Here is a 16,743-nt window from a genome sequence, read left to right as displayed (position 1 = left end):
ATGAAGGGGATGGAAGGGGCGGCAACTGTGGCAAAGAGGATGGGTGACATTGGTGGATGTGATGGATCCGACGTAGGGTTGCTCGGAGCATTGGATCTGGTGTAGGGCTAGGGTTCCTAGATGTGAATTTTGAAGAAAATTAAATTGCTGTGAATTTGGGGATGAATGGAGACATGTTAGTAGCTTAAATTAATTAATTCCAGGTTATGTTGAATAGTACATCAGAAAGATACTATTGACGTGTTGTACTTAGTCTCAGAGGACAAGTATATATATTTAGAATATATATGGGTAGACATAAGAAATGATTAGAAATAAGAAAGACAAATCAATCATATCCTAATATATCTCTTACAATCATATATATACTTGAACATCTCCTCGCAGTTTAAGTATGAATGCTTAGACTGAAGAAAAAACCAACGAGAGTGCTTAACACAAATCATAGTTAGCTTTTCTGTCATTTTCAAGGTTTCTGAACCGAAAAGCAGGCCCGTCGACGAGGGCGTGTGAACTGAGCCGTCAGCGCAGGGCCCCACAAAAATTTGGGGTCCCCCAAATCAGAGAGACCAGCTGCACCAGCACAACCAGTCAGCCATAATCAACAATATGTGTTCATGTGCGTGCATGCGAAACCAGCTTCTGAATCCTTGATCAACAGTGACGATGCCCAAAGCTGCTAGCCAACTACCTAGTCTATACCATATTAGAGTAGACTAGACAACTGGTAATTAAGTCAAATGCTGAATTGTTGATACTTAATTGTTGAATTGCATGCATGTATCCATGCGTGATCAATTGAATTGAATGTTTCAGTACTATTCTTTTAAATCAAATTACCATGAATATAATTTACTAATTTAAATAATCGACTGAATCAAAAGTAAATTTAGAATCTCAAATTATATTTCGTTCCGGGGCCCCCAATTTCTGGAGACGGCCCTGCCGAAAAGTGAGAAAATTGTGATTTTGCTATCGCAAAAGAATGGTTTCGCTGGAATACTATCCCTTCAAAGTGATTCATTAAAATGCTATCCTAAACTAAGGGGTGTTCACTGAAATGCTATTTTTGATCTTTTTGGTTTCTAGAAATGATTTTACTCTATTTTAAGTTTTGTTCTGACCAAAATACCCTTGTGTCCTTATCACCAGATCGAATCGATCTCTCCAGCCATCCAGCGTCGGTGTTGACTGAGGGAGAAGCTGGGAGCGGCATCGGCAGAGGCGACAGCAGCGCGCCTCCGCATCGGCTTCGTCTTCGGCGCCGGCGCCGGCCCCCGCCCCTGCCACTCCCCTACCTCGTCCTCCCCCAGTCAGCGCCACCGCCCCCATCCGCCTCCGCTGCCACCGCCACCCCCATCCGCCGCCGCCACCGCGACCCCCATCCGCCGCCGCCCCCATCCACCACGGCCTCCATCCACCGCCACCCCCATCTGCCGCCGCCCCCATCCACCACCACCCCCATCCGCCGCCACCGCCGCCCCCATCCACCGCTACCTCCATCCGCTGCCACCCCCATCAGCCGCTGCCCCTCGGTCAGCTCTTCCCGCCCTCCACTCCCTCCTCCCCTCCCTCAATGTGTGGTTAGGGTTTGACTCCATGGATGACTCCACCTGGCTACAGATTGTTGGGAGGTATGCACTTCTCTATTTTTTTTTCAGTGACATGATTACACGATTGATTTGCTGGAAGTAAGGGGTTAGATAGATCTGACTATTGTTTGCAATTATTTGCATCTTTTTCTCTAGGCTCGAGGAGGAGCCTGGGAGTCAATTAGTAGTTGTACAATCACCTGCTGATGAACCTGATAGTGGTGGTAGTTCTCCTCCTACTCAAGGAGAACAGCCACAGCCAGAACCACATCCACCACCTATTGTTGATTGGGAAAACCTACAGATTATCGAATCGTTAGATGAGGAAGGAAGGGTAAACATCGTGGATGATGACGAGTTGTATGTGCTTTTGGGTTTGAGGGCTGAGGATGAAGCCGCCGAGAATGCTCAAGCGGCGGCTACAACTGAACAGGGTAATGGTAACAATGGCAATGGTGCTGAAAATCGGAATCACGATGAAAATGAGGTTGAGGTTGAGCCTCCGGTCGAGGACGAGGTTGCGGGAGAAAGGATGATGGTGAATGACGCGAATAAGCCATCCTTGGTCAAAGGAACTGTGTATCCCAACATGAAGGTCTTTAGATTGGCGGTTAGACAGTTTGCTATCAATGAGGAGTTTGAACTTTGGGTAAAGGCGACAGATCGTAAAAAATATGTAGGAGCATGCAAAGGGGCAAGTGATTGCCCTTGGCATGTGAATGGGCGTAGACAGGCTGACGAGCGAACCGTAATGGTACTTTTTTTCCTAATGTCATTGACATTTTCACTTCTATGTTATTTTCTTTATTTTGCTCTAATGCCATGTTTTATTTGTTTTAATTTGCAGGTGACAAAGTTTACTAATTATCACACGTGTACATCTAGCGGTAGAAGAAAGACTACCACACCAACCAGCGCCTGGGTTGCTTCCAAGGCCATCCATATCCTTAGGACAGACTCAGGTATGGGCCCTAAAGAACTGCAAAAAAGGTTGCAAGAGGATCAGAAATGCAAAATCAATTATGATACTGTGGCTAAGGGTAGGAGTTTGGCTATGATCCAATTGCAAGGTAGTTGGGAAGAAAATTTCCATATGTTGTATAGGTGGAGGGCTGCAGTCATGGAGAGGTCCCCTGGTAGTGTTATTGAGATTGACACTATTGAGGTTGATGGGAAGGTTTATTTTAACAGATTCTTTTGTGCACTTAGTCCATGGATTACTGGATTTCTAACTGGATGTAGGCCATACCTTAGTGTAGACTCAACTGCCCTAAATGGTTTGTGGAAAGGACATTTAGCATCTGCCATAGCTATAGATGGAAACAACTGGATGTACCCCATTGCTTTTGGTTTCTTTGATGCTGAGACTACTGATAATTGGACCTGGTTTATGATTCAATTGCTCAAGGCCATAGGAAAAGTATCTCCTCTTGCAATTTGTACTGATGCATGCAAAGGATTAGAGATTGCAGTGCACCGAGTTTTCCCTTGGGCTGGACATAGAGAATGTTTTAACCACCTTACGCAAAATCTAATCAAGAAATATGGTGGATCTGTCTTCCAAGAGATGTATCCTGTAGCTAGATCATATAGGGCACAAGTGCACGAGGAGTGTATGGATACAATTAAGAAAGCATGCACCGATGTGGCTCTCTGGCTTGACACTTACCATAAATTGATATGGTACAGGAGTGGCTTCAATGCTGAAATTAAATGTGATTATGTCACTAACAATCTTGCAGAGTGCTTTAACAATTGGATCAGAGATATAAAGGCCTTACCTATTTGTGAGCTTGCTGACACATGTAGGGAGATGATAATGACCCTGTGGAATAGGAGGAGAAGGATTGGAAATAAATTCACAGGTACAATTCTACCTGCCATTTTGCACCAGTTGAGAGCTAGGACTCGAGGGTTAGGCCACTTGTCAGTTGTGCATGCTGACATAACCACTGCTGAGGTTTGGGACAATAGTAGCAGCCATGCTAGGCATGTTGTGAGGACACATGAGCAGTCTTGTACATGTCAGGAGTGGCAACACACTAGCAAGCCTTGCCAACATGCCTTGGCAGTGATTGCCTCCTAGCAAATTAGGGATGTAAAGTTGGAGAACTACATTAATCCCTACTACTCTGTGGCCCTATTCTGGAATGCATACAACTCAATTATTGAGCCACTCCCTGACAAATCACAATGGCCTAAGGTGGATTTACCTTTTGTTCTTGGTGCACCCCTTGCAAAAAGGAACCTAGGAAGGTACAGGAAACTAAGGATCAAGGGTTGCTTGGAAGGTGGTGGTAGCAAGCCTAAAGACTGCCAAAGAGAAGGCAACGATTAGAGGAAAAAGAGGTGTAAAAAATGCGGTGAGTTGGGTCATGGACAAACTAGCTACAAGTGCAAGCTCAATGGTACAAAGAAGAAGCCGTAAGTCTAAATGTCATTATTTTTTTTCTATTGTACTACATTTGTTTTTCCTTGTAAAATTAAAATATATTTATCTCACCTTGTAGGAAACGAAAGGCAAGATGGAACACAATGAGGTATGGGCCGGCTCCTGCTCCTAATGCTCCTGATGTGGTTTATGCCCCTGCTCCTGATGCTCCTGATGCTCCTGCTGCTCATGTTGCTCCTGCTCCTATACCACATACCCCAACTAGGCCTACTGTACAAACCATTATTCAAGAAAGCCCAACAGTTGTGACAAGACGGTTAGTACAACCAACTACAATTACATTAACCTAGATGTATTTTTGCTTAACAACAACAATTTCCTTGTAGCCGGCTTGCAATGTTAATGGAACAAGGAGGGACAAGCACACAACCGGCACTTGCTTCACAAGTGACATGTAAAAGGAGGTTGAATATTGCTGAATCAAGCTCAAAGAGGACATGTACAAAGAAGCTCACACCCAAGAAAATGAAGCCTACTTGATTGTGTGCTATGCATGTGAGGCACTGTTATAAGAGGTATTTTGTGAACCATGGTGGTGTATGTGAACCATGTTAGTGTATGTGAACCACCTTTGTTGTTGGTGCATGTGAGGCACTGTTATTTGAGGTCTTTTGTGAACCATGGTGCATGTGAACCATGGTGCATGTGAACCACTGTTATGTTGTGACCACTGTTATGTTGTGAACCATTGTTATGTGAGGTATTTTGTGAACCACATGCTATTCAATATTATGTCTACATGCTGTCCAAATTTGTTCTATTTTGTTTTTACAATTTTTTCATGCCCAAATTTTATGGGTTAAGCTAGCTTCTCCATTATATCTTGATGTGTATGCGCGCTTGTGACTGAACTGGACTACACACCATTTTTATTGTACAAATGTGAAAGCAAAATATATTGCTCTAGCAAAGCATGTGTCAAAACCAGAGAGGTGTTGTTTGACTTTCAAACCAGTGCACGGGAGCTTTTGTATTAGTGTTAGTGATCAATTAGTATATACATATCACGCAGCGGAGCATGAGGCGTGCATAGGTTTCACAAATATATAGCAATATATTTTGCTAGAGCAATGTTAACCTGCCATTATCCTGGGCGAAAGGAGGACATAGAGACGAGGGCATTTTGGTCCGGAGAAAAAATAAAAGAGAGTAAAAACATTAGTAATAATCAAAAAGATCCAAAATAGCATTTCAGTGAACACCCCTAGTTTAGGATAGCATTTTAATGAATCACTTTGAAGGGATAGTATTCCAGCGAAACCATTCTTTTGCGATAGCAAAATCACAATTTTCTCCCGAAAAGTGTGTGAGGGAGCCATGGTCGAGGTAACCATATGTAAAGTAGACACGATCAAATTAAGTTACACTGGTGGAGAAACCGTTTGTAGTCCCGGTTGGTAACCCCCCTTTAGTCCCGGTTGTCCAATCGGGACTACGAATCCGGGACTAAAGATAACTATCTTTAGTCCCGGGTGAAATAACCGGGACTAAAGATCGAGCTGACCTTTTTTTTTTTTGCATGGCCCTGTTTGCTGCATGGTTGATTATATATATATATATATATATATATACACATACATATGTTACAATACATATATAGTCATATATATATATATATATATATATATATATATATATATATACATATATATATATATATATATATATATATGTGTGTGTGTATGTATAAATCATATATTATATACACACACATATGTTTAATTAAAGCTACTTAACATTTTATGTGCTATATATATATATATATGTTACCAAAATATATATTAACACAAAAGCAAATGTGTACATATATAAATATATATATACATGCATATATAGTACAATTCATTTGCTCGGTAGCTATAGCTACGACTTCGACTTCGACGCCGGCGTTATGTCAGAAGAGGAAGGACCGACGTTATGAATTGTTGATCCGTCGTAGTAGAATTCACCGTCGGGATTAAGGACTTCTTCGTTGATGAATCCCATCAGTTGTTCTTGAACAGCCGTGATAAAATCCTTGTGTGGGAGATTATCCCTCATGTGAATACGCTATCATTCCAAAAATAATGATGTATCAATATATGAAATTAATAAACAACTTAACAAATCGATACGCAATGAACTTTTGAATGGTTTATGTATACGTACATCAAGCTCTCGTGTTGTGCATATTTGGTTTGATAGGCAGTGGGCATACTCGCATACGTAGTAGCCGCATAAGTTAGTTCCCTGTTCCTGCTTTCCACACTACACGAGAAACAAAGAGAGATTTAATATACTCTTTATATTAACTGTAATTAGAGATTCAATTCAATATAATTTTGGATCATGCATGTACTCACTGGAAAATGAAACCTCCGTCCAAGTTTTTCTTTCCAAGTCCCGCGGACCAATTGACGGAACCGATCCCAAGCCCTACATATGTAGTTGCAAGCAATGATTAATTAATTATTACCTGAGATCAACATAATAGCAATAGATTCCCCGCGACTTTCGAATAGATGGCATTATATTACCTGTCTATCAGTTTGAAGACCTTGTCAAAAATCTTCTCCTCTTTATTCATTGAGTCGTACACAGTGACTCTGCATGCATCCAAGTCGAAGAATAACATGACCTAGTGGAATCTGGAATATGCGTGAGATGAGATATATATGATCGAAAATGTACATGCTATATGTATGGGAATGAAATTTGTTCGAATGACAATAAAAACTCACTCTGTGTTGTACGGCAGTAGTATGTACGTCTAGAAATGCTGCTGCGTTAGGAGATGGACGAGATTGTCCTCTGTGTCTTTCTCATACTTGTTGATCATTTCGGAGTTGATTTTCTGAGGGTCGATGAACCCAGTATTGTAGACCCTCCGCCGTCGGGCCCTTTGAATCTCCATTCTGCAACGATGAAAGGAAAGTATTATTGCTTACATATATGCCAGGAGCTAATTATTGAACGAAACAAATCGAACTCAAAGATACTCACAAAATCCATGCGCTCAGGAGAGAGACGTCGAGGGCATCCAACTGGTACAGATCGAAGAGATCCTTGAAATGGATCCAGAGAACATCGTCTCCTTGCAAGAAGTCAGGGTTTCTGATCCTCGCCCCGAACATCTCTCTACCGTTGGCGCTCATTTCCATGTACCGTTCGTGGAATTTGTACATCTGTGTCGGTTGGGACTCCAGCTGTTCAGGTTTGACAAGCGGTTTACCGAGTTCAAACTTGTATGCCACTTCCGCCTTCGGGATTAGTGCGGCTCCAACCAACTGATCCACAGATAGACCGGTGTCTGCAATGAAATCCGTTATGCCAAAATCTTCGCCGGTCACCAACGGCTCGACCTCTTTGTTTGGTTGTTCTCCAAGCTGAGGAACTGGTTTGGACTTCTTGTGATAGGCTCTCTGAAGTGTTCGGTCATAGTCCGATATCTGTAACGCCTCCTTGTTTGTTTTGGACATTCCCTTGAAGAATTTCTTCACGCTCGGGTCAATAGGTATCTTCTTTTCAGGACTCCGAGGCTTGAGTTGCCTCTTCACCTCTCCTGCCACATAAGCATCAAGCTCCTCTTGACTGCAATCGTATGGTGGCTCCTTGTTTTTGGTGGTGTCAACTTTCGCCTTCTTCCTTGCCCTTGTGCGGGCAGGCGGTGGAGCTTGGCGAGACCTTGTCTTGGGAGGTGCAGACGGACACGGTGGAGCCGGAGGAGGCGGAGGAGACGGAGGAGATGGTGCAGCAGGAGGTGGCGGAGGAGCCGAAGGAGATGGTGCAGCAGGAGGTGGCGGAGGAGATGGTGCAGGAGGAGATGGCGGAGCCGGAGGAGATGGTGCACGAAATGCCGCTTGTCGCCCAGGAAGGATGATGTACCGCTTGCGCCATAGTATGATGGCGTGGCTTGTGTCTCGTAGATGCGTCTCATCGTCCCCTCCTGGGTAGTCCAACTCGAGGTCCTCGTACAAGGCTTCCACCAGCTCAACTTCGACCCTCGAGTATCCTGCTGGAATCGGCCTGCAGTGGTAAGTCCCGGAAGGGTCCGTTGGGACGGCCATTTCCGACGCCACCTTCACGTGATGAGAGGCTATCTATTAGTAATCAACCTAAGCAGCAACTTGCGGAATGTACAAGTCAAAAATCATCAAACTACGAGCATACCTTGATTGATAAGTTCTTGAAGGGAATATGCAGCTCACATGGTATCCGCTGCGTGATCTCATCAACGGGGCAGGAGGTTTCGTCCTGGGTTTGCATGGTGTCCATGCTCTGTGATCCGACCTGCCCCGTTGAGGCGCAGCTGCTACGATTGCCTAATGGGCTGACCATTGCAGGATGAATGTACGGCTGGGGATCCTGGGACCGATGTACGGCCATACGTTCATCCACCTTCCTTGCCACCTCCTCTTGCATGCTGAGCTCGTAGCTCGATACCCTGTACTCAAGATCTGCAATCTTCGCCTCGGTATCTCTCTTGCTCCTCATCCGACTCCTGTACGTGTGGATGTCCTCCTTAAATCCAATCTTCCAGGGAATCACGCCTTTCCCTCGTGTTCGTCCTGGATGCTCGGGAGTCTGTAGGGCGAGTGACAGCTCATCCTTCTCTCTGTCAGGTCGGAATGTGCCCTGAGAAGAGGCTACCACTGCGTCCGTTAGTCGCGACTGGCAGCCTCGCGTATCTGATCGCTGAAGACAAGGGAGCCATCAACTGGGTTAAGCGTTCCACCGTGGGCATAGTATCAGAACTTCGATCGATCCGGCCAATTAGCGGTGGCCGGTTCGATACCCCTCTCAAGCAAGCTAGCCTCCATCTCCTTCCACTTCGGCTTCGCGACGCTATATCCGCCTGACCCCAAGTGGTGATGGTACTTCTTCTTGGCGGCATTTTCTTTGTTTCTGGCCATCATCGCTTGCCCTTGTTGCCCTGTCTTGTAAGCAATGAACTCGTCCCAATGATCCCTTAGCTTTGGGAATACGTCGAAGTTCGGTGTTAGTCCCTTCAGGATGTATTTCTTGTAGAGATCTCCCTTGAAGCTCTGGAACTGTTCCGCCATTTTCTTCAGAGTCCACTGTTTCACTAAGTTATCCGTACCCGCGGGTAGCGTGAACGTCTCGAGCATTGTGGTCCACAACATCTCTTTCTCTGAGTCCGGGACAAAGCTGTCATCATCCCCGCGTGCCCTTGTTCTGCGCCAGTACACCGTGCTGACAGGCACATTGTCCCTCACAACCCAACCGCTGTGGCGTACAAAATTCTTGGCTGCTTCTGCCGGTGCACTAGGTCGGCCGTCTTCGTCCACCTCAGTTATGATGTGCCGACCCTCTATCTTCTTCGCGGCACCTCGTTGTTCGCGTGCCCTCTTCTGTCCAGCAGAGGGCTGACTTCCACTAGCCTCCTCCGCATCATTCCCCTCCGCATCCCTCTCCACGTTCCCCTCCTCGTTCAAGTACTGGTTTGGATCCTCGTTCCCCTCTTCTTCATTCCAGTACTGGCTGCTTCCCTCTGCGATTGTATCGTATAGTATATGTTCCTCATCGCGATCAGCCATCTGTGCATACAAAAAGTATTTGTTAGGTATATATGATGTATTTGCTAACCGTAATATTGAAACTCTGCTAATCTTATATTAAATCTCTTATAATTTTATATTAAATGGCTACTAATCTCATATTAAAATTGTAATAATCATTTATATATGCTAAGTCTAACAATCGTATATTAAATCTCCAACAATCTTATATATAATCTCTAATAATCTTATATTAGAATTGTAATAGTCATATATATATATATGCTAAGTCTAATAATCTTATATTAAATGGCTACTAATCTCATATTAAAATTGTAATAATCATTTATATATGCTAAGTCTAACAATCTTATATTAAATCTCTAACAATCACTTATTTACATCACTTGCCTGTGCAAATTCCTTCGATGGCTAGCTACCACTTCGGCTTGAGGGACGATGCCGACGTCTTCTCTGCAACATTACCAGGAAAATCTATTAGTCTAAATGGGCCAAGTTACATATATAATCATATATGTATTACCAGTAAATCGTATAAGTAGAAACGCGTTCGTTCTAACACTTTTAGTACAAGTGCATTCACGTTCGTAAGCGTTTCGTGCACGTTCGTTCGCGTTTCGTGATCGTATCGTTCACGTTCGTTCGCGTTCGTTAACGTTTTGTTACGTTCGTCCGCGTTCGTTAACGTTTCGTGCATGTTCATTCGCGTTCGTTAACCTTTCGTGCATGTTCGTTCGCATTCGTTAACGTTTCGTTATGTTCCTTCGCGTTCGTTAACGTTTCGTAATCGTATCGTTCGCGTTTCGTGAATGTTCATTCGCGTTCGTTCAAAGGTCGTCCACGTATCTCGCGTTCGGTCACGTTCGGGCGCGCGCGGCAGTGGCGTGCAGTGGCGGCGGCGTCGGGGCGCCGTCGGCCGGCCCGGCGGCGTGCGGGCGCGGCGGCGGCGGCGGCGTGGGGACCCGGCAGAGTGGGGGCGCGGTGGCGGCGTTGGGGCCAGCTATCACGACCGGAAATCACCCAACAGGCGTTCCTGACGTGCGTGTATTATTCCTTGTCCCAGGAGGCAAGGTACACCAAAAGTTGATACAATTCAGAGTTTAACAAGCGGAAGCGTAAATAGAATTATTACACGGGCAGCGAAGGCCCAGCACACAAAGACAAACGGGAAACAGCGGAAGACTAGGGCGACGACCACAGGCGCTTGACGGCAGGCACGAGCTAGACACCAAAGCCTTCATCTTCCAGGAACTCCTCTTCTGGGGTTGGGAAAAATTGAGCAAGACTGAGTACAACCACCGTACTCAACAAGACACACCCGCAGATGCAAAATAAATGCAAGGGAGTACAAAGGGATTATACTATAAAGGGTTAGGGTTGCGGTAAACAGCATTTAAAGACATTTAGTTACTCAAAGCTATTTTGTAAACGCGATCCTAGAACTATACAATGTTATTAATCAAGGCCGTGAACCCACACGAACCTGCCTTAACCCAAGGCCTACGATGATTCAGACCGAACTGGCAACCCGACCCTGGGTCCCAGCTCGTCCCAAGCCAACCCAGGCCAACCATTCCACATTTTAGTTGTTAAGCAGGTTTTAAGAATTAAAACACTAACTTGGGTACATTGCTCGGCTTGCCCATAACCGAGGGCGCGGCTATTCGAATAGATTATACTCTGATCAGAGGTGTACATCTTTACCCACAAGACACATCTTTCTCATGTGCAACCACGTGCCACATACCACCACGGTATACAGACGAAAGACGTGACATAGTTTCCAACCCATCCTAGCCATAGACAAGAGTACCGACCCAATCCCGCCTACGGCCGGAACCCCCGGGACAGGCAGACGGAACTGAGCCCCTAGCAGCAGGGCACCAACCCTGTGCTATTTGACATCTCGACTACCGGGCCGCAGCTCGTGTAGCCTTCATTTGCCCTGGAGAATGTCCATCGACCCCCGACTTCATCCATCTCCAATCCGTGTACTTTTGTTTATGACTAGACTGAGCCACAAACTAAGCCTTACCCACTAGACATGTGGAAGTACGGTAGTGCTTTGCAACAGAGGCCCGAAGACCGGTCCTTATACGGCCGAGGAGCTACTATCAAAACCATGCTCCCCGAGCCCAGCCTAAAACCATTTTGGGGATTTTGAATAAAGGGGATGGTGTGAATCCAATTCCACAATAAACCAACAATTCCGAAGTGTCCAGGTGATATGAAAGTTTCCCAAGTCTAAAGTTATAAAACCACCTAATGTTACCTAATTAAATTGCGAAGCATCTACCTAAAATTATACTAGTGGTACTATGAGTAGAGTGTCCACTAGTTGGGGTTTTGCTTAATCTAGGGTGAACAAGGTATTAATAACAAAAACAATAATAATAAGGTCATAACAAAGGTAAATAGGCATGGCTAAATAAAACAGTGATAACGCGGGAATTTAAATAAAGCGATAATGCAATAATTTAAATCAACATAATTTTATAAACTGGGATTCAATATGATCAAGATGATGTGTCTTGCCTTGCTCGCTTTCCCAAACGTCGGCTTCAACTTCCACGAAGAGCGGATCTTCCGAAGCTGCAGCGTCTACACGACCAACGGAAAAGAAAAAGGCTTTAACTCTAATAAACTCCACATAATAGCAGAAACAAAGCACAAAAATGGGTTCTTGACTTCTTAAGGAAAAATTAGAGACTTGAACGGTCCAATTCCGAGTTCAAATGGCCAAGTTATGGCCATTTGAAGTTTATATGCTCTTTAAATGGATATTTGCGAATTTCTTCATTTAAATTTTAAATAAAAATCGGATTATTGCGTCAGCCGGGAGAGAGGGCGCGCGGACCGGGTCCACGGGAGTGGGGCCCACGCGTCAGCCTCTCGGTCCACGGTGGACCGGGAGCACGCGGCTGGCGGCGGTCGGCGCCGTGGGTCCCACGCGTCAGCCGCACCCGAGGCACGGGCGGCTGACGGCCGGGCCCCACCTGGCAGCCGCGGGGCGCGCCCGAAGGCGGCCTCGCCGGCACGGCCGACGGGAGGCGGCGCGCCCGCGCCCCGATGGTCACCGCCGGCGACCACCGGCGCGGCGGAGCGGCGCCCGAGAGAGCGGAGAAGAGAGGGAAGCGAAAGGGACGGTCCACGGCTCACCCCGGTCGACGACGACGACGGGAACGGCGACCGAAGCGGAGGAAGGCGGCGGCGCGGTTCGGGACGACGAGGGCGACGGAGCTCCGGCGGTCGGCGGGCGAAGCGAAGGGGCGGACGGGGTCGACGACGACGTGGCGAAGCCGAAGGAGGTGACGCCGAGTCGGGAGGAAGTCCGGAGCGACGACGGCGGCGGACCGGAGGTCGGCGGCGACGGCGGAGAGAGAGGTGGACGTCGCGAGCACGAATCCGACGGCGAGAGCAAGCGGCGAACGGCGGAAACGGAGGAGAGAGGCACGGGGAGCAATTATATAGCGCCGGGAGGGAGAGAGGGTGGCCGGAGAGGGAGGAAACGGCCGCGGAGATCTCGGCCACCATTGATGACGCCGGCGAGGATTACGGGATGAATCCGGACGAATCCGAGGGAGAGAGAGAGGGGAAAGCGGGGGAAACGGGAGAGGGAATCACAGGGAGTGATTTCCCCCTCTTTAATGCGCGCGGGGACGGCGGGATGCGGCGGAATCCGCGGCGGCGGCGGCGCTAGGGCACGGGCGGGCGGCGGGCGCGGCGCGAGGAGGGAGATGACAGGTGGGTCCCACCCGTCAGCGAGAGTGGCGGGCGGGCCCGCCTGTCAGCGGCGCGCGCGCGCGGGGGAGGCCGATGGGCCGTGGGGGAAGAGAGAGAGAGGGAGGGACTGGGCCGAGCCGGCCCAAGAAGGGAGGGGGGGAAAAGAAGACTTCTTTGGGATTTTTCTTTTTATAAAACCTTTTTAACTTTGTTTATTTCTTTTCAATTATTGTTTGTGCTCTGAAAATTCCACCAAAATTGATTTACACATTTTAGGCTTTTAGGAAATATACAAAAATCCTCCAAGCCTCATTTGACTTTTATCTTTGCACATTTTAATTGTTGGAGGCTTTCACATGAATTTTAATTATTCTTTTCACAATTTCGAGGATGAATTTTAGAGTCGATTTGGGACGCGACAAACCTACCCCCCTTAAACGGAATCTCGACCCCGAGATTCGGAGGAACTGGCGAAGAGATCGGGATGGGCTGCCTTCAGCTCGTCTTCACGCTCCCATGTTGCTTCTTCTTCGGCGTGGTTGCTCCACTGGACCTTGCAAAAACGGATTACTCGGTTCCTGGTCCTGCGCTCCATGGTGTGCAGGATTTTCACTGGCCTCTCCACATAAGTCAAGTCTTCGCGAACTTCAATTTGCTCTGAGTCGGCCTGCTCGGATGGCACTCGAAGACATTTCTTGAGTTGCAACACATGGAACACATCATGCACGTTGCCCAAGGAGGCGGGCAGCTCCAGCTGGTAAGCGACTTCTCCACGCCGAGCAATGATACGGAAAGGACCCACATACCGAGGTGCGAGCTTCCCTTTTGTCTGAAACCTGTGTACACCTTGCAATGGTGTGACCCGAAGGTACACAAAGTCATCCACTGCGAATTCCAGATCACGGCGTCGGTTATCTGCATAACTTTTCTGCCGGGACTGGGCCACCTTTAGATTATCCCGAATGGTTCTGACTTTAGCTTCAGCTTCTCTCAGGATATCAGTCCCGAACACTTGGCTTTCTCCAACTTGGTCCCACAATAGTGGTGTCCGGCACTTGCGCCCATACAATGCTTCATACGGTGCCATTTGTATGCTGGCTTGGTAGCTGTTGTTGTATGAGAACTCGGCATAGGGGAGACTCTTATCCCAGGTCTTCCCGAAATCTAGGACACATGCGCGAAGCATATCTTCTAGGATCTGATTTAGACGCTCGGTCTGTCCATCTGTCTGCGGGTGGTATGCGGTGCTGAAGTTCAATCGGGTACCCAGCTCTTCTTGGAGCTTCTTCCAAAAGTGAGAGGTGAATTGGCTTCCCCTATCAGATACGATTTTCTTGGGAATGCCATGGAGACTCACGATCCTGGCGAAGTAGAGCTCCGCTAGTTTGTTCCCTCCATAGGTGGTCTTCACAGGAATAAATCGGGCCACCTTGGTTAATCGATCCACGACTACCCATATAGAATCATATCCACCTTGGGTTTTTGGAAGGCCGGTGATGAAATCCATCCCAATTTCATCCCATTTCCATTCTGGTACTTGGAGAGGTTGGAGAAGTCCAGCCGGTCGTTGGTGTTCTGCCTTGACACGCTGGCACACATCACAAAGAGCCACGAACTCTGCAATTTCCCGCTTCATGCTAACCCACCAGTATTTCTCCTTCAAGTCTAAGTACATCTTCGTACTGCCAGGGTGGATTGAATAAGGACTTTCGTGAGCTTCCTGAAGTATCAGCTGTTTAAGTTCTCTGTTATCGGGAACGCATACCCGCTTTCCGTTCCATAGGGTTCCGTGTTCATCCTCTGTGAAACCAGCGGCTTTACCCTGTTTCATATTCTTGAGGAGTCCATGCATGTCCGGATCATTCTTCTGAGCCTCGCGGATTTGATCAAGCAAGGTGGGCTTGGCTTCCAACGCAGCTAAGAATCCACGACCAACTATGCTTAGGTTCAGGGCTTCCATCTGTTGATTAAGTTCGGGTGGAATGCCACGGACGTTGAGAGTGTTGCAATGGCTTTTTCGACTTAGAGCGTCGGCAACCACGTTGGCCTTACCAGGATGATAGTGAATTCCCACATCATAATCCTTGATGAGTTCTAACCATCTCCTTTGCCGAAGGTTCAGATCTGACTGGGTGAAGATGTATTTCAAACTCTTATGATCAGTATATATTTCACAGCGATTACCAATGAGATAGTGCCGCCAGATTTTTAGAGCATGAACCACCGCTGCTAACTCCAAATCATGGGTAGGGTAGTTGCCTTCATGAGGTCGTAGCTGACGTGAGGCATAGGCTACCACATGACCATCCTGCATGAGCACGCACCCCAATCCTTGGCGCGAAGCATCACAGTACACCATGAAATCCTTGCGAGTATCTGGCAAGATTAACACTGGCGAGGAAACCAGCTTTTCCTTGAGAGTTTGAAACGCCTTCTCGCATTGCGGGCTCCACAAAAATTTCTCTTCTTTCTTCAACAACTGTGTCATGGGTTGAGCGATTTTGGAGAAGTTCTCGATGAACCTCCGGTAGTATCCTGCCAAACCTAAGAAACTGCGAATTTGAGTGACTGTCTTGGGTTGCTTCCAATCGGTGACGGCGGTCACTGTTTCGGGATCCACAGCGACTCCTTTGGCAGATATCACGTGCCCCAAGAATTTGACTTCGGACATCCAGAACTCACACTTGCTAAGCTTGGCATACAATTGATGTTCCCGCAACTTTCCCAACACCAGACGGAGATGGTGCTGATGGTCTTCCTCTGATTGTGAGTATATCAGAATGTCATCGATGAAAGCCACAACAAACTTGTCCAAGTATTCCATGAACACTTTGTTCATTAAGTTCATGAAGAAGGCAGGTGCATTGGTTAGACCGAACGACATCACCGTGAATTCGTACAGCCCGTATCGCGTGGTGAATGCGGTCTTCGGAATATCTTCTTCACGAATACGTAATTGGTGATATCCGGAACGAAGATCGATCTTGGAGAATACAGTGGCACCTTTAAGCTGATCGAACAGATCATCGATCCGGGGAAGAGGGTACTTGTTCTTGATGGTGACTTCATTGAGAGCTCTGTAGTCAACGCACATCCTCTTCGTCTTGTCTTTCTTCTCCACAAAAATCACGGGAGCACCCCATGGGGAAGTACTCGGACGTATATACCCTTTTTCTTTCAACCCTTCCAACTGTTTCTTTACTTCGGCCAGTTCATTTGCTGCCATACGGTAGGGTCGCTTGTGCAGAGGAGTGGTTCCTGGAGCAAGATCTATCCGGAACTCAATCTCTCGCTTGGGCGGCATACCAGGTAGTTCTTCCGGAAACACGTCTCCGAATTCTTTGACTATGGGGATTTCTGACAGTCCTATCTGATGCAGTTCTGAACTTCTGACAGAGGTTGGGGATGCAAAGGAAACAACCGGTTGTTCCGGCCCTCGGTACAGAGTGACAGTGCG

At 47.0% G+C, this 16,743-nt stretch overlaps 1 protein-coding gene across 4 annotated transcripts; it reads left to right on the top strand.

Moving 5' to 3' along the window:
- The first annotated feature begins 1,173 nt into the window (after positions 1-1,173).
- Positions 1,174-4,795, top strand: LOC4341169 (uncharacterized). Of its 4 annotated transcripts, XR_010742106.1 has the most exons (6): positions 1,456-1,634; positions 1,749-2,346; positions 2,440-3,457; positions 3,837-4,016; positions 4,103-4,300; positions 4,371-4,795. XR_010742106.1 is itself a non-coding variant. In XM_066311801.1 (4 exons), exons 1-4 carry the CDS (start codon positions 1,600-1,602, stop codon positions 3,842-3,844), a joined length of 756 nt encoding a protein of 251 aa, XP_066167898.1. In that variant the 5' UTR covers positions 1,456-1,599; the 3' UTR covers positions 3,845-3,977. The 4 variants fall into 4 exon arrangements, 1 of the variants encoding a protein (XP_066167898.1); XR_010742105.1 differs by having other exon boundaries at positions 1,174-1,634; positions 2,440-4,016; XM_066311801.1 differs by lacking the exons at positions 4,103-4,300; positions 4,371-4,795 and having other exon boundaries at positions 2,440-2,554; positions 3,837-3,977.
- Positions 4,796-16,743: the final 11,948 nt, after the last annotated feature.

This window comes from Oryza sativa, chromosome 6, assembly GCF_034140825.1.
Source record: "Oryza sativa Japonica Group chromosome 6, ASM3414082v1".
NCBI lineage: Eukaryota > Viridiplantae > Streptophyta > Magnoliopsida > Poales > Poaceae > Oryza > Oryza sativa.
This window is presented reverse-complemented; position numbering and strand designations above follow the sequence as displayed.